The sequence below is a fragment of the Arachis hypogaea genome, chromosome 6 (genome assembly GCF_003086295.3).
Source record: "Arachis hypogaea cultivar Tifrunner chromosome 6, arahy.Tifrunner.gnm2.J5K5, whole genome shotgun sequence".
Classification (NCBI taxonomy): Eukaryota; Viridiplantae; Streptophyta; class Magnoliopsida; order Fabales; family Fabaceae; genus Arachis; species Arachis hypogaea.
The window spans coordinates 105,549,609-105,574,215 of NC_092041.1; the positions used below are offsets into that span (position 1 = coordinate 105,549,609).

The window sequence follows — 24,607 nt, forward strand, 5'->3', positions numbered from 1 at the left end:
AATTCATAGTTGCTTTCGAAGTCTTCTTCACTGTCACTATTATAATCTTCCTGTTGAATATTCCGGTCGGCCTCGGATTGTTCAAACTCTACATACAACTCGATGAACGAGATCTGAGCCCGGTTTTCAATATACATTGAAAACATCTCCTGCATGCTCGCTTCGTCCGTCACATATCTGGTTTGAAATTGAACGAACCCACCAAATACCGGTATGGGATATCTGTATAGCATACATGATATCTTTTTGGCCCTCTCAGAATCAATCTTCTCACAGATCACACCCTTGAGCTCTTCAAATGAGATGATAAAAGGAATAACAACATCTAATGGATTTTCGCAAATAAACTTTACTCCTTCAGACGTTTGTAACAAGATCTGACCAAAAGAATACACTTTAATTAATACTCTGTCACTCATTTCTCTCAATGACAAAAAAAACCCTTAACCTTAACTATTAACTTCTCTGAATCAAAATAAGTATGAAAGTGACCCAAAGAAACAAAACAGAGGAAGCAGCCGCTGAAGAAGGGGAAGAAGACGGGAAGGAGAAGAAGACGGGTAACCTAGCACTAACTCGCTGCACACTTTTATATAGCCCTCTATACTCAACTCGGACCCTTCGACTAGGTTAACTTCATTCAAAAATATATCCAACAACCAAATCGGACCATGCGTTTTCATTTCCCGGTTCGCCATTCCTAGCCAAAACGAACGGTCCGACTTCAGTTTTCTTCAACTCAAACTCTCAACATGCAACTCGGACCGTTCGACTTCATCTTCCAACTCAAGCATATCGGAGGGTCCGATTTATATGCACAAAAATTTTTTTCCTCCAACATCCCAAATCGGACCATCCGATTTCGGGGAGAGAAATTCAGTAACAAAGAACTCGTATGGTCCGTGTTCTTCTCCCAAAAGCTGCCAAAACTCTGCCCCACATGCATGTCTAGCCCCCCTTGATTTCATATCGATGAAAAGCGCACATATAGGCTCCATTTCCATAAAATTGAGCCTCCATGCGAAGCTCGTGTTCGGCTTGGTTCAAGCCCTATATTGATCATATACTCTAACTAACCTATCTTATTTGTCCTTGTAATTGATTTTTCCTAAATTAAACGTTTTAACCTGCACACTCTTTCTTTCTTATTTTTCTTTTTGTCATTTTTTTCCCTGCTTGTACGCCCACAAGCTAACCATAAGAATTTAGAGAATGATAAAATCAGGAAATTAAAGCAAGGGATTAGCAAATTGCATACTATAAATCAAAGCATTGTAATACCAAAAAAAAAATTATAGCATTGTAAAGTTTAAACAGTTTTACAGATTACAAAATTGATTCAAACATGAGTACATGACATATAATGCATGAGAAATGTTAGAGGATCATCACAAAGCAAGGATAGAGTATTTTTTATTATGTATAGAGTGGGTAATGTTAATTAAACTGACAACACTCCATCACCTCGTACCAGAGACACCTCTTTCTTGGATCTTATTTTCTTACAATCAACATAGTAAACTACAAAGCATACCCACTTGAAGACATTTGTGAAGCCAAACAACACAACATGAACTACCAAAACCCAAATTTTACTTCCTCCACCATTCAAAGCTAAGAATACATACATTACTCGCAAGATTACTCTCCAAAGAACAAAGCCAGCCATCAAGAAGATTCCAGTTCGGCGATTATCTCTGCTAAGATATGATGAGATCACAATTGCCACGTCGCCTTCTTTCTCTTCCAAGATCGAAATCACGACGCCCATGTCCCAAACAGCGAGCCACTCCAGATATTTCCCCAGCATTGCAACAAACATAATCAAGAATATGATCATGAACAAAGGAGAAGTAGTGCCCATAACATAAACATATAACAGCAATGAACATAGCCCCAGCAAGGACACCGAGGCGAAAAGCATAGCGTAGATTGAAGTGATCAGAGGTCCTTTAAGCCTTGCGTCCATGACATGTTTGGTGAACATTTCTTTAAGAGATGAATCCGCCTTGTGCCCTGCATAAAGTAGCGACGATGAATTCACCGTGGCGATTGTGCTGAATAGGTCGCACAAATGGAGGATTCCTATGTGGGACAGAACCAGAATCACTAGTTTCTGAGAAATTTTGCCAATTAAATAATCAAGATTGGTTACATGTGTCCACTCAACCCAACTCAGGTGAGAGCAGAGTATGCAATCACTTTCCATTTTAGCTTGAGCTTCAGCTTCTTCCCGCAACACTTTGGCAGCTTCGATTATTGTTTGCGTAAACATGCTTTCGTAGATGGATAGAGAGTAAAGCAGAGGAAGCAAAGTTAGGCAGGTGAAGATGATGAAATTGAGATTTTTGAAAGGGATTTTCGCAGCTTCTTTGAGGATCCCAAAGAATCCAAGTTTCTCTTTCAATAATATTTGGTTACTTATAATACTCTCCATCTCCTTCCAAAAGCTATGAGGCTTTTCTTCTCTCAAGTTAAATGGAGTTTAGGTTAAAGGGTCTCTGGTTTTTGAAGCCTTATTTGGGTTTTAGAAATTGTGTAAGTACGAAGAAGTTGACTTGAGCGGATTATAAAGTTAGTCAACGCCCAACAAGAAATTTAGCCAGAAAAATATTAGAAAAATATTCGAATTTATTATTTTTTATTATTATTTATTAATTTAATTTTTTTATTATTTTATATTTTTAAACATTAATAACTTTATAATATCTAAAAATAATAATTTTGATAACAATAATGCTAAGAAATTATTAGTATATTTTGTAATTTGTATATTAATTAATTATTATTAATATTTTTAATAATATAAGATTATATTTAATAATATAAAATTATATATTTTTTTAATAATTAAATACTGATTAAATTTAATAAAAATACTAATTTTAAAATTTTTTCTTTGAATAATTTTCTGACATTTTTCATTTTTTATGATATTATTTGACGCTGGAACGTTGGGGGAGTTTTGATGGTTCAGATTATTTCTCTTAGGCTTTGTTTGGATGTTGGAAAGAAAATGGAAGGAAAGAAAATAAGAGAAAAGAAAATGAGAGGAAAGAAAATAGAAAGAAAAGTTGAGTTATTTGTGTGTTGTTTGGATGAATAGAAAATAGATGGAAAGAAAATAGAAAGAAAATTTTCTTTTGTTTGGATGGAAAGAAAAGTGAAAAGAAAGAAAATTATAATAGTATAAAATTACGTTAATACCCTTATTATAAAATAAAGTATAAATATTTTTATTTATTCATATTTTATTATATTTTATAAATATTATAAAATATTATAATTTATATATTTAATTTAAATTATTTATCTAATATATATAATACTTAAATATAAATTTCTATTATAATAATATAGTAAAACTAAATTTATATTAATATTTGTTAATAGTAATATAACTAAGGGTAGTATTGGAAATACAAAAATATAACACTTTTTTTCTAGTTTTCTTGCTTGTGATGGAAAGAAAATTTTTTTAGTGGGACCCACACTAAAATTTTCTTTCCTTCCTATTTTCTTTCATAACCAAACAAAGGAAAATATCATTTTCCACCCATTTTCTTTCTATCCATTTTCTTTCCACTCATTTTCTATCAAACCAAACATAGTGTTACTGTGCCTTTAGTCAACATTCATGTGATAATGTTAATAAAATAAAAGAAAGGTTGGAATATTATTATTATCATCATCATCATGTATGGCTATTATTGTGAGACCATGGATATTATGTTATTTTGTAACACTTAAATAAAAAAAGTATTACTAAAATGAAGACAATATTTTTTATATTTTAAAAATATTTTTAATTTAAAAATAAAAAAATAATTTAATTTTAATAATACTTTTTAAAGTGTTGTGAAAATTATATACTATAATAATCAGTATAATAACAATAACCATATATATATATATATATATATATATATATATATATATATATATATATGAGAGAGGGGGATCAAAATGAAATGTACTAATTTAAGTAAATATTACACTATCAAATAATTTTATGTCAATTCAAAATTGTTTAATATAATTTTATATATATTTAAAAATTAATATAATATATTTGTTGAAAACATGAAAAAAAATAAAGGTACTTTTATTATTTATTTATTGCTATCCAATTTCATTAAAATTTAATATAGATGATCTATAGAAGAGTATCGAAACTCTAGAAAAAAAAACATTTAAAATAAAAAGATTTATAAAATAAAATAAATAATTAATTACTATTAAATTCATTACTTTTATGTGTAAATTCCTTTACTTATTTCAAATGTAATTAGATTTTTATTTTCATATGTTATCAACTTTCTCAATTTATTTAGAATATTTTGACTATAGTATTTTTGTAAGAATTTTGTCGAGTAAATAGTCAAATTAGTCTCCGAAAGATCACTCATTTTTAAATTAGTTTTCGAAAGATATTTTTAATCAAATTCATCTTTCAAAGATTTTAAATTAGTTATTTTAGTTTTTTCGTTACTTCCATTGCTAACAGCGTCAAAATTTGTTGATGTGACACATTAAGTGACATACACCACAATACAAACCTAGTAATCTCAATTGGCAACTAATATGATAAGTTTATGAAATTAGATCAAATAAACTTCAAATTGAGGGATTTCAATGCCTCAAGTTCTTCTCTTAATTAGATTTTGATTTGATATAATTTCATAAATTTATCATATTAATAATCAATTAAAACTCCTGTGTGTATTGTACTATTACTTAACATATCATATCAACCAAAAAAATGACAAAAAAAACTAACGTAATTAATTTAAAATTTTTAAAGAATAAATTTGATTAAAAAAATTTTTGAGATTAATTTAAAAAACAAATAATTTTTTAAAAATAAATTTAACCATTTGCTCAAAATAATTTGGATGGCACAACACAGGAGAAGCCATATCCATGGGAATCCACTAAAAAAACTGAGTAATAGATTTGTCTTCTCTAGTTAAAGTATGTTGTTAGGAAGAAAAATAATAAGAGGGTTGAGGCAATTAAAGATGATATTCAGACTTAAAGTGGTAAATCGTTAGCATATGATGAAGAATTAGAAAGAAAAGACACGTGGAATCTAATCCATAGAATTAGGGACGTAAAAGAGGCATAAGAGAGAACCATAAATACAAGGCTGATGGTTATGCATTGCAGCGTTGAGTGGTATATTCTTTTTTTTTCTCTCACAAATTCTGTTCTTTACTTCTCTCTGAATTTCTTTTCATTTTTCTTTTGTTGGTAAATCAGGTTCTGCAATACTTGTGAAAAAGTCTTAGACCAGTTATCTTACTTCTTTTTTACAAGTCCTCAATAATTCACTTACTAAAATTTTATATTCCATTATAGTTTATATCACTATTTCATTGATGTAATTGTTTAATTTGATTATGTTCTTTTAAATTTAGACATTTATTATTTTCTTGAGTAGTTCAACGTATTTTTTTTCTTTTATATGTTAATTTAATTGTAAGATGAAAAAGACTAATTTGAACAGTCAAAATATTCTGTTTTTTAGATCGATTATAGAATGTAAATAGCAAAAATTATATAGAGCAAAATTTTTTTTCCCTTTCAATTGCATGAGAAATAAGAGAACTTGACTGAAAATTTATCAAATTAATACAATTATATCTCAACAATCAATTATATTAATTATGCACTAAAATCAATTAATAATATAAAATATATATTAAAAATAAATTAAATTACAATATATATATATATAAAAATATATAATAATTAATTTTGATGACTGATTTTTCTGTTTAATATTTTTCTGTTGAGACGTTAATGTTCCACTTTATTGTGTTGAGCTTTTTATTTCAAAAAAAATATTCTCAACAATTCGGGTTCTACCAATGATGAATAAATGCTAGTTTGAAGGAATATGTAGAGGCAGAACTTGACTACCAACTACTATGCATATAAGGTTCTATACTCTCCCTGCAGCGTTTATAAAAGCATTTTTACACGAAGTATCTAAGTTACATATTGATATTAATAATGAATAAGAATAGTTCTCATAATATAACCTAAGTTACAAATTCCATTTAGCAAAATGTGTGTAACTTTCAGTTCTCTTCGCATGATTCAATTTATTTGACTATCACCTGAATGGTTGTTTTTGAATGCTTACCACTTGATAGAGTATTTTTAGTCATGATAAAAATTAGGTTACTTCTAGAAAATTAAATAAATGAGTCAAAAATGAGCTGTAACTAAATCAAATTAGAAGATTATATTTATAACATATTTTTAGTTACTCCTGGTCCAAGACAACTAGCAGTCAACAGATATTTGTAAAACAAGTTGGTGACAGATTAATAATTCATTTGTTATAGCGTTGTTTTCGTAATGCCAAAAAAAAAATCACGTATATATTATCAGATGCTCGAAACAAAGTAGTTTATACTTTGATACGTTAAAGAAAAAGAAAGTGGTGTGATAGGAAAGAAGTGTGTGTGAAAGAGAGCAAAATTCATTGGTCTTGCACACACATTTTTTCTTATCTAACCTTTCTTTTCTTTTTCTTTACACAAAATGTCTTCGTCTTCACCGACAACCAATTATGCTGACGATGACATACAGGATATTATATTCACCAAACGAGGTTGTTTATTTTGGATCCCATGCTTTCAATCAAAAGCATCATCGTCAGCATATGGTCGTCGGTGTGGAGAAGAGCAGAAATCGGAGAAGCAGCAGCATTCGCGGCCCAAAAAATTGAAGAAAGTAAAGGAATTGTCGAAGAAGGTGTTTGGGTCTAAATGGAAAAAGTTTATTCGTCGTTTGAAGAAGAAGAATATTCCCAGAGCTACATTGACAAAGAAAGGTTCATTCCATTATGATCCCTTGAGTTATTCCCTCAACTTTGATGATGGAAAACATTACGAAGGTGATGATCATGAACGTTACAGCCGCAATTTTTCATATCGCTTTGCTTCTCTTCCAGCATCAACAAAATCATCCATGGACCTTGGCAAGGATAATAGTCTCTCGTTGATGTGATAATATCATGTGAAAATAGTCGAAAGCTTTTTTGAATGTATCCTTGATTTCATTTTTGACCTTAGCAAGACTCAAAATGGAGAAGGATATGATTCTTGAATAGAAATTGTTAGGCTATGTGTGCCTGTGTGGTAACATATTTTGTATTATTTAATTTTTTACGTAATAAACATTTTATTTATTTATTGATATATATATAAAAGGAAAACATGCTATAGACAAAGACAACAATATAATGGAACACATTAAAAATGTTACAATTAAAAAAATTGGACTTCAGTGTAGTGTAGTAAATTATTCTAACAAATCTAATGATTAATATTGAAATAGAACATTGTAGTGTAGTCACTAAAGCTCTATCATCACCATGGTCCTTGGGGTTGTAGGTAAAACTATTTTTAAAATTTGAAATTGCAGGGACACATGAAATGACAAAACGAACCTTGTTTGAGTCTGTTGTCAAAGCCAAATTAGAAATTTAAATTACTTACTAGAATGCACATTCTGTTTTTATATTTGCTAGGCTCTTATCATAAAGACTAATAAACTTTAACAGAATGCACATAATATTTGATTTTAATATAACTCTATACATTTAAATTAGAATTGATTTTCAATAACGTTACCCCTCAGGCTGTGTAGGAAATGCATGGATTTCCAAGATGCGGAGAAGCTGTTTGATGAAATGCTTCAGAGAGGGGTGCAGCCTAATAACATTACTTTCTCCACTTTGATCGACTGTGCCATGCTTTGCCCGATAAGGCTGTCGATTGGTTTGAGAAGATGCCGGGTTATGGGTGCGAGCCGGACGGAATTTACCTGTTCGGCTATGGTGTATGCTTATGCACTCACTGGCAGTGCTGACATGGCCCTGAAGCTCTATGATCGAGCGAAACTGGAGGCATGGCGCCTTGATGCAGTGACATTCTCAGCATTGATTAGATGATTGGAATGTAGGGAAACTATGATGGATGCTTGAGTGTGTACCAAGAAATGAAGGAACTTGGTGTGAGGCCTAACTTGGCAATATATATATATTCAGAGATGATAAGTAATGCGTTCTCAACGGATTTGATGACCTATGCTGCTATGCATCTGTTATAAGTGTATGTTAGAGCACAGTTTAGTGATGAACTGATGATGCTCTAAGTGTTTATAAGGAAATTGAGATGAGTTTGATTCTTTATAATGTGCTTTTGGCGATGTGTACTGATGTTCACCATGTCGATGAAGGTGTTGGGATTTTCAGGGACATGAAGAGTTCTGGGACTTGATAGCCTGACAGTTGGACATATTCTTCCATGATCACCTTGTATAATTGTATTTGTGCTACCGCAAAGTTTCAGAGGCGGAGGTGATGTTGAATGAGATTATTGAATCCGGAATTGAGTCTACTATCCTTGTTCTGACATCGATGATCCAGTGCTATATAAAAGCCAAGCGAACTGATGATGTTGTGAAGATATGTAATCAACTCTCGGATTTGTGCATGGTTCCAGATTACTGCTTCTGCTGTTATCTTCTGAATGTTATGGCTCAAACACCAAATGAAGAGATGGGTATGTTGACAGATTGTGTTGAGGAGGGTAATGCAAAACTTGGGTTTGTGGTAAGATATTCGGTAGAAGAACAGGAAGGTGATGGAGATTCTTTTATAAAGGAAGTATCATAGCCTCTTAGTTCAGTTGATGCTGAAGCGAAAATGCCCTGCCGCAATTCTCTCATTGATCTTTGTTTGAAGCTGAATGCAAATGGCAGAGAACTGCAGAAAAGATCAAGAGAATTGCATTCAAATGGCAGAGACCTGAGCTGGACATCAAAGTAGTTATGCATTTTCTGATTCATTTTGCAGAAATTTGTATTAGTATAGTAAAAGATAACTTATTTTCTAGTAATAAATTTTGAATATCTTATATAGAGTACATGGATGCTGTTATTACTTGTTGAATGTTGAGGGTGCATTACAAATACAGTATTCATGAACATGCATTATAAATTTATAACCAAGGCCTTTCTTTTATTGTCATCATTCTTCATGAACTGGAAGAAGAAAAGAGCTTACTGCAATTAGGATAAGATCTGAAAAGTACTTCAGTTTCCCTTTCATGAATTGGCCCAAATCAAATTACCCAACTTTCTTTTATCATCTGTTGCACATATGATTATTGTGATTAGTATGATATTGAGCAGAACAAATAAAAACTAATTGGTAATGGCTAATTACTCTAACAATTAAGGGCATGTAAATTGATCGAATACATATAAAGAAACAACTCCGTCAGCAAAGTGAAGAATACCTATAATCAATATACCATGCTACAACAGTCCAACACACAAAATCTGACTGAACCTGATAATGAAACCAGTAAGATTGAGGCATTGAGCTAAACCGGGGCTTAAATCCACATGAAAAACTATACAGTGAAGTGTTACAGTTACCTGGAAAACTTGAGAATGGGATTGCAAGGGAGGAAGAAGTAGGGGTAGTGGGAAAAAAAAAATTTGGACCATTTCTCGATTTGTGCGTGTCATCCTTGCGCAGGGGCCATGCTAATCTTCTCTGTATCGTTCCAATTTTATCGGATGTCCCCGAAGGGACGAGCCTTTTGTGTTTCCTTTGATATATATTCTGTCAGAGTGGTCTGATACTAAGCGATGTGGGACTTTACCGAGTCAAGTGAGAAAGTGAAATTGAACATGAAAATGGAGGATGATTAACATCTCCATCACCGTTTGCATGAGGTCATAACGAGTTCTTTCACTCAGTCGCAGGGAGGGAGCTGGGACATGAAGAAGAAGGTGACCAAAACTCTACCGTAGTAACTTTTTACATGTGTGGGCTCCACCATATGTAAAAATTTACCTTATTTTGTTAAGTGACTAAAAAAATTAGTGACTTTTAAACTATGAGGTACGGACACTTCGTTGAGTTGTCGTGTCTCCGTGTCGGACACATTTTGGACACGACATTCACCGACACGCATGTCTGCTGTGTTCAACTGTGTCTTTATAAAAAATAAAAAATAAAAATTTTTTTTCGGACACGTTTGGACACACCTAAATACAATCACGTGCTAGTGTGTCTAGTCTTATTCTTTACATATATTCTTAAAATAAATTTAGATATAATATATATTAATATTTATTAAAACAAAAAATATTTTAAATAATTGATATAATTAAAATAAGACATTAAAAATAATTAAAATTTTTAATTTATATTTTAATATCAATAAAATATCAAAATATCATTACGATTTATCTAAAAAATATTTTATATATTATATGTATGCGTGTCCTGTGTCATGTAAAATTTTAAAATTCGCGTGTCTGACATGTCTCAGGTAGTGTCGTATCCTGTGTCCGTGTCAGTGTCTGTGCATCATAGCTTTTAAATATACTAATTAAGGAAGAGATTTATTGTTTATGGAATATAAAAACTGAATAAATTAATAAAAATATTTTAAAAATATTTAAACATTGATAAAAAAATAAAAATTAAAATGTTTCTAAAAAGTTTAAAAAGCATAAAGATATAACTAAACAAACCATTTTTTCTATAAGTGACAAAAATTTTTGTATTTAGGAAATAATTTATACATTTGATCAAAAATTTATTAAGAGCATTTTTATAATAGGACATTTAAGCCACGAGATGGGTAGAAATCTTCAGTTTTTTCACAATTTTGCATTATATTATACGACACTGTAGTAACGTATTCCATGACCAGCTTCATAATGCTCTTCGGCCGCCTAAAATCAACCGAACACTGCCTCATGAAACTCTAATTTATGCGGTCATAAGCCTTTTCAAAATTAAATTTGATTGCCATATAGCCTTTTTTACCTCTAGCTTATTTCATTAAGTGCACCATTTTTTTTCTTATCAAAATATGGTCTTGTATTCTCCTTCTTAGAATAAAGCTTGATTGGCACGGTGAAATTTTATTATGGAAGAGTGACTTTAGTTTTTTTACTATGACCTTGGTGACACATTTATAGTTCACATTGCACAATGCAATAGAGCGAAAATGTGAGATGAATTCTGGTGATGCTGTAGTTTTTAAGATCATGGTGTAATAAGGGTCAAGTTGTAGTATTTTATTTCGTTCGGGTTGGGCCACACATTTTTTACAAATTTATATACATTTTCTTTCAAAATTTTGTAATTTTCTTTATAGAACAAGACTGGAAATCCATAGTTGCTCATGACTTTAAAGGAGCCAATGCTAAATATGGCCTTTTTGATATCCTCTTGAGTAGGTTTGGTACATAATTTTTTGACTTGGTTCTCATTGAGGTTTTGATATGCTATTTTTCAATGGGGTAGTTGAGAGTCATGTCTTTCTTCTCTATATAGCTCTTCAAAGAAATTGAATGTCATTCTTTTCAACTTCTCCTAATTCTCCTCCCAAAGGCCTTAAGCATTTTTTAGTTTAGTAATTCTCTTCTTTTTTTTTCTTATAATTATTTTTGTGTGAAAATAGTAAGTGTTTCTATCACCCTCTACTAGTTAAATATCTCTTGATTTTTGTATCTAAAATACTTTCTCTCTGTTAAGTAGCTCCTCCAATTCTTTGTTTAAATTTCTTTCAAGTTCATCTAGAAAGGGATTGCTCCCATAACTAGGAGCTCTCTGAATATCTCCTATCCTTCTTAGAATTTCATTATTTTTCTTCTATATATGTCCAAAAGTTTCTGCGTTCCACCTCTTTAAATATTATGTGAGTTGTGTAAGAGCACATTTTAAGGCATGTTGTCCCTTTATGCCTTATTTTATGCATTCCTCAAACTCTGACGGTAAGTTTTGTATTGCCTCATATCTGAACGGTTTGTCTTTCTTCTACATTAGTACTGGTTCCATATTAATAAGGAATGGATGATGGTCTGAATAGGATCTAGTTAGGACCTCCATTCTTGCCTCCGAAAATCTTGTCCTCCAAACCACATTGGCTAAGGCCCTATCTAGCCTTTTAAACATTCTATCTAGTCCCTCCCATTTAGGCCCTTTCCACATGAATCTCGACCCAATATAACCGAGGTCAATAAAATTATAACTTGTTATCCAATCTGCAAATTTTCTGCACACATTCATATCTACTCTTACCCCTCCTTTTTTCTCCTTTATTTGGAGTTTCTATCTCATTGAAGTCTCCCACAATCATCTACTCCTTTTTGATATGCTGTGATAACTCCGTCACTTCCTTCCACAATCTTTTTCTATTATTCTTTTGTGGACTAGCATACAAAGTCGTGAGAAGTCAATTTCTTCTATTACTATAATTAACCTCCATATGGACTCACTGGGTTTTAGAGGATAGAACCGTAATGTTTATATTTGGGTCATTTCACATTATCCAAATCTCACCACTAAAGCTAATCGCATCCTCCATATGATAAGAGGCAAAACTAAAACTCCCTATAACCTCTCTAGCTCTATTAGCACTCACCCTTGTTTCTAACAACGACAACACTATATCAGGTCTAAACCGTTTTATCATATCCAATAGGATGCGACGAAAAGGTCTTTACTCTCCGCCCTTCTATAATTACAAGAAACAATAATCATAAATAGATATGAGTAAAGCAGTACCTCTTAAAGCTAGCTTAGGCCCTTTCTTGAAGGTTTTCTTCCTCTATATGTTCCCCTATCAAAGCTACATCTCTTGGTCCTTCTTAATTCTCAACCAAATCATCTGCACATGTCTCGCACTCTATCATGATGATGCCTTCATCATTCTGATTGAGCATTCTTTTTACTGCTTCTGTTGCTTCTATCATAGCATCTACATCAATTGATAAAATTATTTCTAGGAGTTTGGGATCAGGGAACTCCTCCATCTTCTCATTCATTCTTTGTGTGTTCATCATTGCAAATTTAAAGATGTTTGTTTCTTGAGAGACTTGATTGTTTTCCATCCAGTTATTGCTATGGTGTGTGTATGTGTATTGAGGATGAATTTGGTATTTGTTGGTTGTAATAGGCTAGCCAAAAAGGGTACAAGAGAAGGTTAGTTTCAACTGTGTTTTAGAAAAAGGTGTAGAAAATTTTTGTCCATTTGGATCAGATTCTTACAACACATTAGAGATTTTGGTCATTTAGGCTATTGTTATGTGGCTGGTTGAGGACACGGGTTGGTGTGGCAGGTTTAGGTCTTGTTAATCTTATGGTTGTCAATTGTGGGTCTGGGGGGTGTTATGCACAGCTTTTGCTGCAGTGTCATGGCTGGGTAACGTGATAATTGGACAAATCTGGTAACTGTTATTCCCCCTCATTATCAATCTCATCATTGTGTCTTTATTATAACATATCTTGTACTAGAGATAGTACATTTTTCATTCTTGCTCCCATCAATTCCACTACGCCCAATATGCTCTCCATTTCCTCCTTTTTTTGCTTCTTGTTACTCTTCGGACCACCATCCATGGTCCATATGTCTAATTTTTTTCTGTCATGACTTATTTATCTTTATCTTTTTTAAAAATTCTAACATTTTTCTCTATAGAATTCCTTTCCTCCTGTATATGCTCACTTGGTTCTCCTCCTCCTTAAGCCTTCCCAGTTTTCATGGCAGTATCATCTCTTTTTGCTATCTTGTTATTAGATGGACAACTTGATTTTTCATACCCAACCTTCTCACAACCAAAGCAGATATTATATAATCCTTCATATTCTACCATATGCTTTCCCCTGTTGATTGCATAGTGGGTAACTAGAGGCTCTATGAGGTCTATCTTAACGCAAAGTCTGGCAAATTTTTTCTTCTTTCTGTTTGCTGTGTTAGTGTCCTCCTTTAAAGTTCTATACAATGTTCTCAATATTCTTCAGCATTTTCTCATCATAGCATTCTATTGCCAGCCTTGGCAGCTTCACCCAAGCTACAATTTTATCAATGGAAGTCTCTATAGAGTTGAAGTTTGGTTTCTAAAAATGTATAAAGAGGTAGTAATCTAAGATCTTCCAAGGTCTTTTGATTAAAGCAAAGTCCAAGTCTTTTTGTGAGTAGAATTTCACAATAAAGAACTCATTATTCATGTCAATAACATCAATACTTTTCATTTTTCTCACATAGCTTTAAGCCTTCTAGTTAGCGCCATCAAAGATATCTTTTTGCCTAGTAATTTGATAATGAGGGTATCCTACCAAACTTTCCTTAATTCATGAATGGCTTTCTCATTAATTGTGAGGTTGTTGATATCTTTGACCTTATGTATAGTAATGTCTTGACCCTGGTTATTTTTCTCTTCCATGAGACTTTTTTCTGTTGGTTTGGTCTCCTTTTTCCCGCCTCCTTCTTCTTCTACTGTTGCTTGCCTCTCCAGACCATATCACTAAAGGTCCTCTTCTGCTCCTTAGCCTTGCTCGTATTGCCTCTTTTCTCCTCTGCTCTTTGCATCCAGTCTTCCTCTTCTCCTTGCATCCGTTCCTCTTCTCTTGGAGTTAAGGATGGGTCTTGGCTTCTAGAAAAGACTTGTTTTATATTTGAAATTCTGACCCCTTTTTTTTTCATTTCTTTGTGAATGATCCTGTCTTTTCCTCATAGGTACTTCTGGCATATAGGATCTAGAGTGACCTCCACGTATGTAGCCGCCTCTCATGAGACTGCAGGGATAAAAGGTCCAGTGGTTTGCGGTAGCTTACGGTGGTTTGCTTAATAATAACCCTTTCTATACCACAAAATGTTCAGCAAACTGGTTGCCGAACATATATAAATCCAAATACAACTAGTTTTACATGTTCACCCATGAAAATAAACATGGAATTAACATCTTGGTTTATTATTGTTAGGGCTGTCAAATTGTCAACCCGCCTAAGTCTTTTGATTAAACGGGTTGATTCGTTTAAACTCGTTTTATTCAAGGGTCATAATTTTCTAATCTAGACCGTTTATGACCGGCATAGACCGTTAAACAGATTGGTCCGTTTATTATTTTAGTTGGGTTGAATTTTCGGATTTAATTCGGAGAAATAGTAGTCAAAAATACTATTTTTTAATGTAAAAAAATTAAACGTGTTGCCTAATTTAATCTGTTGGTCTAACCCGTTTAACCTGTCATTTTTTTTGGTTAATCGAACTCATCTCGTTTAATTCAAAATTTAAACGAACTTAATTTTAGAGGTAAAATTCGCCAGTTTAAATGGATAAATAGAATGACTCGATGAATTTAGTATATTTTGATGGTTCTAGTCGTTGATGTAGCAAGTATTCGCTATCAATATAATTATGTAAACCACTTTTAAAGTGTTCTATTATTCCTGCATGTTATATTAGACCCAATTTTATACAAAGTAGAGGATTTAATATTGGTGGATATTTTTAGAATAATTTTATAATTGTTTTCACATGAAAAAACTTTTTTTTTACCTTTAAATAATAGATGTAGAATTAAATTTTAATATATTATAAAAATATTGTCTTTATTTAAAATGTAATTAAATAAATAAATCACACTTTTAAATAAAATATCTTTATAAAAAAATATTTTTGACATTTTATTTGAATAGGTGCCTTTAATATTTTAAAAGAAATTCCGGTTCAACAACACTTATATGAGATTGTTAAAATTGAAGAAAATTATTATTCAAAGTTGGTTAAGGATGTACAAACAAAATTCTGTATAGAAATATTCACCAATAAAAAAAAAATCCCATAATCTTTCAATTTAGCATGCTTTTGTTCCACATCAGCCTACTTTACATTTCTCCCTTCTCCTTTTAAAGGCTTTTTCTTCATTTTGGCCCCTACTCTTTTCGCCATCATACCTTTCACTTTATGATACATTTCTTTAAAAGTTTCATTTAAATATTTAAGAGTATATATCCATTTTGGTCCTCAAAAAATTTTAGACTGGATACTTTAATTCTTAACTAAAATTAATTACTCAATTGGTCTCTAACAATTAATTCCGTCAGTCACTTAGGTCTTTTAGTCCGTTAACTCTAACGGAGGACAAAATAGTCCCTGACAACTCTAACAGAGGACAAAATGGTCACTGACAATTCTAACAATGGACAAAATAATTCCTGACCCCTTTATTCGAAAACGATACTGTTCTTCCCCAATTTTTACCATATCTCGAACAACCCTAACATTCATACTCTCCTTCTTCACCTTCACAGTCTTCTTTTCCATCTTTTCCTTCATCCTCTTTAGCTCCAAGATTAAGCCATGGTATAATTGTCACACCTACCTCAACATGTCATGGACCACACACATCCTAAATCCTTGTGACTGGTACATCCACCTCCTCTGCACTTCACCCACCAAAAGCATCCACTTCCACGTCTTCGATAACATCACCTCCAACCCCGACACGTCCACGACATCCTCAAGACCAAGTTCCACAACTACTCCAAGGGCACGCCTTTCTCCACTCTACGACAAGCAATATAAATTGTTGGACATTAGAACATTATGAGAAGATTCTCCTTCAACATCATATGCAAATTCTCATTTAAAATAGATATCGAGTGCTTCATTCCTTCTTTTCCAGAGTTCAAGTTGGCAGACAGCTTCGACCTCGCATCCAAGCTATCAGTACAACGAGCAATGTTGCCATTGCCACTCATATGGAAACTGAAGCGATTACTGAACATTGGTTTGGAGAAGAAGCTGAAGGAAGCGATCGGAGTGGTGGACAATGTGGTCATGGAGATGATAGGGCAGAGTAAGAGGGAGATGACAACGACAATGACAGGTCTTAATAAATCAGACTTGCTGTCTAGATTCATGGGATCCGTCGAAGACGATAACTAGTTGAGAGACATAGGCATTAGTTTTCCGAGTATGAATTGGTTGAGAACAAGTTGAGGATTTTTTTCTTGTGAACATTAAATTTATAGAGTGTTCATGGTGTAGTTTGAAGTTACAGTGTTAGACTGCTAGTGTTATGCGAGAGATATGATAAAAATTATGAGAGAACAGTGTCATTTTCAAACAGAGGAGATCAAGGACCATTTTGTCCCCTGTTAGAGTTGTCAGAGACTATTTTGTCCTCCGTTAGAGTTAACGGAGTAAAGGACCTAAGTGACTGACGGAATTAATTGTTAGAGACCAATCGAGTAATTAATTTTAGTTGGGGACTAAAATGTCCAGTCTAAAATTCTTTGAGGACCAAAATGGGTATATACTCAATATTTAATATTTAATTTCACAATTATCTCACAAGACAACCGTTGCATTATCACAAAGTCGATGTTTAGAATGAACAAACAAAATCTAATTTATAAATATTAAATCTTGTGGGAGTTAAACATACAAAACTATTACATTTAACAAATCCTATGAAAATTTAACTATTCTAGTTTTTGAATCCTACTTAATAAATAGAATTTAACATGAACCAACATTAAAATTTAACGCAAATTAAATCAACCTGATACTTGGGTTTTCTAAAGACAATGATAATTTTGATGTTTCAAACAATCAAATGTACGGTTGACAACATTGAACATTGCCTGGCATTAATGATTATCAAATCAAGGACAAGCCTAATGTTGCGTTTGTTTGTAATTGAATTAGTTATAAAAGATGCATATGAAGAAAAAAACGACAATAGCAATCTTACAAGTTCTAATCCTGTATACTTTTGTTTTTTTCTTTGAACTACCTATTGTTAGCACTCTGGTAGTTGAAAACCATCATTGACATTTGATAAAATAAACCTCAATCCTTAAATTCAAAATGGCCAAATGGGAGTTGTATGAAAGTGACCCTACACCACTAAAACTAGAGCCAAATTTTGGATTAGAACTAGTCACAAGACGGATTGAAATTGAAATCCAACTGCCACATAGGCCCACAGCTTTCATTGATTTAAGTATGAAACTGCCGTCTATGTCTACCCACGCAAAAAACTATTTGTAAAACCATATATATTCAACCAAACAAAAACATTTATACTTCTTGTTAAAATAATTAACAAAAAAAGTATAAATCTATAGACCATAATACAGAGAATTGTTGTTGTCCAATTTTCACTTTCAATTTTACCCTTTCAATTTTCAAATGAAATTATCATTGAACAACTTTTTTTCCTCTCAAGGTGCATTTTGGATAACTGAATTGTTGATTAAATTTTAGTGTATACATAAAATAAGTATAAATGCATTTTTCAAAAACCAAAAATCTTATTTTTGTCCTTTTTCTTAATACTATTGTATTCTTAAAAATGATACTTGTTAGAAAAAAACATTAAAAAATTCTGACATTTTTAGACAACGAATGCATACAAAATTTAAGCTTTTAACATTTTAAACAAAAAATTTACGTTAATAACCTTAATTATTGCTAAAGTCCCTCATTGTTGTTTTGTCGATAACAACATCCAATAACATCAAAGAAGATAAAGAAAAAAAAGACTCAGGTTTATATTTGTTTCTATCCTTTAAAATTCTTTGTAATCAAATTGTGACTTCTTCCATAGTTCAACATTAAAAATATTTATTTTTTTAATTGTAGAATTAATATTTTTTCTCTTATTTATAAATGTCATTTGACTATTTTTTACTATTTATAATTTTCTATGAAAGAGAGTTTATTCCTATGTAAAAAAAAAAAAAGAAAAGAAAAAGAAAAGAGTGAACAAAATTCAGCACCTTAAAAGCCAATAAAGCAAACGCGTCTTACTCAGGTAATTATATCATGCGTTGATTCAGAGAGTTAATTATATGATTTTATAGTTCATATTCCTTTAGTTTGGCTTCACTTCTTAATCAATGATAAATACTAACACATGATATATCATGTAAAAATTTATCATAAAAAGGTCCACCTCCATAATTACAATGCCGGCATTGGAACAGGCTAGGCTCCACAACCAAATTCAATTAACTAAGTAACTGTAATGATGTTCAATAACTTTAATTGTACAAATTTGTTGGGTATGGGAGAAGTCAAAAAGGAATTTGAATTCTAAGACAACTATGGATTAAGCACATCAAGTTTCATAATAACCCAAGCAAATAAAGAAATGTATATCTTACAAGTTACCTCTTCCCTTAATCCTGACATATACATGTAACCACATCACAATATACTGCAATCAATCACCACAATTTCAAGACTCTAGATCATACCAAAATTTTGAATGAACAAATTATTCAATGGACACTAACATGAATTCTAGCAAGAAAGGGGATAATCTTATACCTTTTCTGATGTACCTTCCATTTCTCTCATCCAAGGCAAATCTGAATTAAGAGAAGATGGTAATCCAATGTTGTGTGCATCTGAAGAAACTGAAAATTTTCCCTTCTTTGACCACAACCATATTTTGGAAACAGAATAGCTCTCTCCTCTGCTAACACTATTAATGTTCTTTCCTTCCCTCTCAACCTCACTTGATCCCTCCTCCGAATTATCATCGCCGCGACCCTGCCGGCGATGATCACAATTCAAGGTTATCCGGAGATCCGATTTTCCAAGTACATACTGGTAAGACCCCATTGAGAAACATCTTCTTGCATCCAAATTACTACTACTAGCCTCTCCGCCTTCCGGCTCGGCCGCCTCCAAATCAACCCTCCTAAATTTACCAAGCCTCACAGGGACAAGCCCCTTGTCCGCAGCTTCTTCAATCTCTTGAACTGCAACCATCTTCCCTCCATTGTTATTGTTACTACAGGGGAATTGGCAGCCCTCGTCTTCCCTCAAATCATTGAAATCAAACACCGGATTCTCCATGGAAAACCCCGGCGCGAAGAGTGTTCCTCTACAGAGTGGGCAAGTGGAATTCGAAAGAAGCCATGTGTCTATACAGCTGATGTGGAAGGCATGGCTGCACACAGGGAGCAACCGGAGCTTATCCTTGTCGGAAAACTCGCAGAGGCAAACGGCGCAGTCGAAAGGCTCCTTCGGCCCCTTGATCTCCTTGTACTGGAAAACAGGAAGCGCATCGATGAAAGCCTGGTCAAGACCAGAGTCATGGAGATGGAAAAGCTGCTGAAGCTGCCTCTGAAGAGTGTCAGAGAGAGAACCTTCATGGTGCCGATTAGGTTGAGCAGATGCAGAGGAAGATGAAGGGTTTTTAACGAGAAACCTAACAAGAAGGTGAAGGAGACCGGAGATGAAGAAAAGAACAGCTAGAATCACTATGATGAAGAGCACAGCTGGACTGATTTTAGCGCCGGATGTGGAAGGTGAGGGTGTTGTTGAAGCAGAAGGTTCTTTCTGGAAAGTTCCAGAATATGGGGATGTTGAAACAAGAGGAGGTGGGTTTGTTATGTAACCGTCTTTTCGGTTGATTTGGGAGTGTTCAATCCAAGCCATCTTCAAATGGGACCACTTATTCATCCTCCCGCTCATCCCAACATTTAATTTGGCCCCAAAAGAATTGAACACTGTTAGCTGACTCAGATTCCAGATGAGTATATAGAGTATAGACGCTCTATGAATGGAGCAAGTAGTAAGAGGAGAAAAACCAAATCAGCATCATGATTTTTTTTTTTTTAAGAAAGAACTCAACACAATAAAATGTGAACACCACCGATCATGGCGTTTTCTGGATTCAATTTTTGTTTGTGTGGAGGCCTTTCATTTCAGGTACATGAATAAACCCTAAGGGGAAGGCAGTATGACTTAGCTTAAGCCTTAAATAGAGGCGAGACTCATCAGAGGAGAGGAAAGTGGAGTGTGAACGATTTTTTTGTTTTTATTTTTATTCCCTCTCTCGCCTCAAAGATTTCTCTCTCCAGTCTTTGTCATGTTTTGTAGATAGAGGCAGAGAGCGCCAAATAGAGAAAGTGGTAACATTTTCCAAAGTGCGAGGTAAGGCTGACAAAACAAACACCGTGGGTTTTCAACCCACTCGACTCATCAGCGCGTGGAGGGAGTGAATGCACAATTTTTCTGAATTTTTGAATGAAGAGTTCATCATGTGCACTCAGAAGTCAAACCATTACACCAGTTGTCAGTTGAGTTGAGATATGTCGAATTTCATTTCCGTTATCGTTTTAGGAATTTAATCCTTTCGGTCCCAACTTTTTCACAAAATAATTCAAAGTAAACCAAATTATTTTAAAGTGAAAAAATCATAGAATAAAAAATAGGAGTCTAAATTAGTTTTAAAATTAAAATAATGAAATTTATATATCATTAAAGTTGTAAATTCAATAATAATTAAATTTTTACTTTTTTATTTCACTAACTTTTTTTGAAATTAAAATAGTTGTTAGTACATAGAAGCAATAATTTTAGTACAGGCCAATTAATTCGTGATTCTCACTGTTCACATATACAGAAATTGGATGATAAAGAGATTCCACATACAAGAAAATTGTAACTGGGACAAGGGTCACACACTCACACTTGATAAATCAAAGACTTTTCTTCTTCCTCCTTTATAGTGTTAATGATTAGAGCAACTTGGTTGATACTTGGCCTAGCCTCAGGGGAACGATTAACACACCTTATAGCGACCTGAAGCAAATTCACCATCCTTTCTTCACTTGCATACTCTGATATCAGAGTCCTATCAAACACTTCACCCGTCCATTCTTCCCTCACAACAGACTGAACCCACTCCGTCAGTTCCATCCCTTCGCTCTTTACCAACTTTCCGGTGAGTAGTTCGAGCAGAATGACGCCGAATCCATAGACATCGGCCTTGAAGGCGGCGTGATCTGATGATGACATGGAAGTGAAAGGACTAACAAAAGATGAACTATGTTGTTGTTGTTGGTCGTCGTCTCCACCCATCACACCATACTCACTTATGCATGGCTCCATGTTCTTGTTTAGCAAAATGTTGGATGATTTTAGGTTGCCATGTGAGATACCTTGTTGCCCAAGCTCTTGATGCATGAAAGCTAATGCCTCAGCGGTCGTAGCTGCAATTCCAAGCCTGCTGCTCCAGTCAAAGGATTTTTGGGCACCTGAATGCATAATTCTTGCTTTTAAATACATGATTTTTTGTAGTACTAATAACTTATGATTGCTCTATCCAAGCACAATAATATATAAAAACTAGTGAATACCTGAATATTGGATATGCAGATTTTAAATTTTAGAGTATATTTTTTAAATTTAAATCTTTTAGAGTGTATAAATTAGTAAAGTGATAAAATAGAGTTAGTCATTATTGATTTTGTAATTTTCACAAAATATGTATTCTATTATCTTAATTTAAGAGTGATTAACTCTTCACTTTACCATTTTATCAATTTTTTCATTTTCAAAGATCTTAATTCATATTTTTAAATGTACAAGTTTTTTACTCATTATTTTTTATTATTTTTCTAATTGTACAAGTTAATATTCTATTCTAAACATATTTATAAACATGTCATTAATAAGTAGTCACAAAAAAACATCACACTAAGTACTAAATAAAACAAAATTTAGATATTTTCAATGGCTTAAAATTTTAATAAGTCATCAATTTTCTCACATTTAATAACTAAATCAGAGAATAAACCAAGATTATAAATTAAACAACATAACAAGTATATGTAAAAAAGAGGAGGATATGGTGTTACCGTGTAGAAGCTTAAATAAACTTCCATTTTGCTGATATTCATAGACCAAAAGCTTCTCTTGCTTGGAGCAATAGAAAGCAAGAGGTGAGAGCACATAAGGATGCTTCACTTGACTCAAAATCTGCATTCTTTGCTTGAAATCACGGCCGGGAACAGACCTATCGATGATCCTTTTCACAACCACCGTTGTCCCATTTTCAAGAATCACCTTATAAAGGCTACCATTCTTTCCTCTTCCAATCAATTCAGCAGGAGCCTTGAGCAAGTCTTCTAATTTCAATTCATGCATACTATTCCTTGAATTCGAAAGAACCACGAGTGATTGCGAAACCATGCCGCTCTCCGAAGTTAATGAGAAGTCCGATCGGCTTACTCCTGCTCTGTATTCACTTGAAACATGGCTAGCTTTTTGAGCACTACTTTGAGTTACAACTTTCTCATTCAATGCTTCAATTCTCTTTTCTTTCTTTTTTCTTCTGCACAGCTTCCACACAATTAAAAGGATCACTAAAGCTCCAATCGCCGCATAGCCTGAATACATAAGAATCTGCTCTTTTGAAGGGCCCTTTGATGATTTCTTTGGTTCTTCATCAGAATTATCGCCGGCAGCGGCTGCAGGCACCGGCGATTCCTTCCGTTCTTCGGAATCTTTGCTAGCAGGCACCGGCGAGCCGGTGCAACTCTTTGGTAATGGATCACCACAGAGTTGAGGGTTACCGAGGAAGCTTTCAGAGGTGAAATGTCCATGTATATCTGGAATAACTCCACTGAAATTGTTGAAGGAGACATCGAACCGGTCGAAATTAGAGAAATTAAACGGCGGAATTTCTCCACTGAGCTGATTATTCTGTGCTAGGAACATATTCAGCGTTGAGATTCTAGCCAAATCAGGATGTAACTGTCCCGAAATTTTGTTGTTAGATATATCAAGACTCTTTAAATTGTTTAACTTGGAAAGTGAACTAGGAAGGGTTCCAGAAAGTTGGTTTCCGCTTAAGTGTAGTTGAGTGAGTTGTTTGCAGCTTCCAATCTCTTCCGGGATGCCTCCGCGGACGCCGTTGCCGTCGAGACTAAGATAAGTGAGAGATGCAGCCAGGGGATGCAAGTTGCAAAGCATAGCAACATCAAGAGTTCCAGATAAGCTTAGCTTGTCAAGAAGCAAATTCTTGATGGATGAGTTTTGAGTATCACACTCTACACCTTGCCATTGATCTATGCAGGGATCAGAGCCTAATTTCCAATTCAAAGTGAAGTTCTGATGACTATCATTGCCAGAGAGTTGTGCAAGAAAGAGTATCATTGTGCTCTTGACCTCATAATCAACACAATTAACCATTCTTAGGAGGAAAAGGGATGCAATGAAGGATACCCAGAAAGAATTTCTCTCCATTTTGATGCAAAGAAAAATATGAAGTTTGATTTTGAATAAGCTCTTTTGCTAAGTGTTGAATAAGATGGGGTTTGAAGTGAAAGATTGATTTTGAACTCAAAAGGAGTTACTATGTTGATGGATTTTTGCCGGAATGGAGAACAGGTCCAATTTGACTGAGACTACGATGAGCATTTGTTTCTTTGTTGGTGATTAGCATTCATAATTGTGAAATAATAATATTAAGAAAAAGAAGAAAATTGTTAATGGCATGATGCTCAGCGAAACTATTGGACAAATAGAGGCCGGCAACTGAAACAGTTGGAAGCAACGTCTTCATCTTCTCAATGGCTTATGCTAACAACTAACAACGATATTGACGTTTATTATGCTAATTGCTAAAATTGCTAATCATATATAAGATAATATATAAACAAACTTATATCTCAGTGAGAAGCGTTCTACACTTCTACTCGTTCCTCTACTCATATCTAGCTAGCCAGGGATGGTAAACGTACCAGCTCGTTCTATTATAGTGTTTTTTGTTTTCTTTCAGAGAAAAATAAGTTTTAAATTTAATAAATATTAAAAAATTATAATTTCAGATGTCTTAACGTAAAATTTTTACAATTTTAATAAATATTATCATCAACTAAATTTTCTATTAAATAAATATTATCTAAAAAACTAATCAAATAAATAAAAATCAATTTTTTTTATCTAACAAATTGATCCAT

The 24,607-nt window shown here is 33.3% G+C and overlaps 3 protein-coding genes, 1 long non-coding RNA gene and 1 other non-coding gene across 6 annotated transcripts; 1 reads left to right on the forward strand and 4 right to left on the reverse strand.

Annotated features, from left to right (window-relative positions):
- Positions 1 to 6,555: 6,555 nt before the first annotated feature.
- On the forward strand, positions 6,556 to 7,023 carry LOC112697335 (uncharacterized). Its single transcript, XM_025750470.2, has one exon. The coding sequence runs from the start codon at positions 6,556 to 6,558 to the stop codon at positions 7,021 to 7,023; it is 468 nt and encodes a 155-aa protein (XP_025606255.1).
- Positions 7,024 to 7,473: 450 nt separating this feature from the next.
- LOC114924159 (uncharacterized) lies at positions 7,474 to 9,797 on the reverse strand. Of its 2 annotated transcripts, none has more exons than XR_011862616.1 (4): positions 9,463 to 9,797; positions 9,321 to 9,373; positions 9,086 to 9,170; positions 7,474 to 8,785 (listed from the first exon to the last, which is right to left on the reverse strand). It is a non-coding gene; the product is annotated as an uncharacterized lncRNA (long non-coding RNA). The 2 variants fall into 2 exon arrangements; XR_003810923.2 differs by having other exon boundaries at positions 7,474 to 8,859.
- Positions 9,520 to 9,622, reverse strand: LOC112699568 (U6 spliceosomal RNA). The gene has a single exon (XR_003152515.1). It is a non-coding gene; the product is annotated as a U6 spliceosomal RNA (small nuclear RNA).
- A 9,006-nt stretch (positions 9,798 to 18,803) lies between the features above and the next one.
- On the reverse strand, positions 18,804 to 22,163 carry LOC112697337 (RING-H2 finger protein ATL46). The gene has a single exon (XM_025750471.3). The coding sequence runs from the start codon at positions 20,328 to 20,330 to the stop codon at positions 19,170 to 19,172; it is 1,161 nt and encodes a 386-aa protein (XP_025606256.1). The 5' UTR covers positions 20,331 to 22,163; the 3' UTR covers positions 18,804 to 19,169.
- Positions 21,327 to 24,069, reverse strand: LOC112698279 (probable inactive receptor kinase At2g26730). The gene is made up of 2 exons (XM_025751595.3): positions 22,502 to 24,069; positions 21,327 to 21,898 (listed from the first exon to the last, which is right to left on the reverse strand). The coding sequence occupies exons 1-2, from the start codon at positions 23,889 to 23,891 to the stop codon at positions 21,327 to 21,329; spliced, it is 1,962 nt and encodes a 653-aa protein (XP_025607380.3). The 5' UTR covers positions 23,892 to 24,069.
- Between the last annotated feature and the right edge of the window lie 538 nt (positions 24,070 to 24,607).

Excerpts from the sequence above, each read along its gene's own strand:
- LOC112697335 (XM_025750470.2), top strand. The coding sequence starts at position 6,556 with ATGTCTTCGTCTTCACCGACAACCAATTATGCTGACGATGACATACAG.
- LOC112698279 (XM_025751595.3), bottom strand. The coding sequence starts at position 23,891 with ATGGAGAGAAATTCTTTCTGGGTATCCTTCATTGCATCCCTTTTCCTC. Across the intron at positions 21,899-22,501 it reads TTTATTTAAGCTTCTACACG|GTGCCCAAAAATCCTTTGAC; the intron begins GTAACACCATAT and ends TTATGCATTCAG.
- LOC112697337 (XM_025750471.3), bottom strand. The coding sequence starts at position 20,330 with ATGAGCGGGAGGATGAATAAGTGGTCCCATTTGAAGATGGCTTGGATT.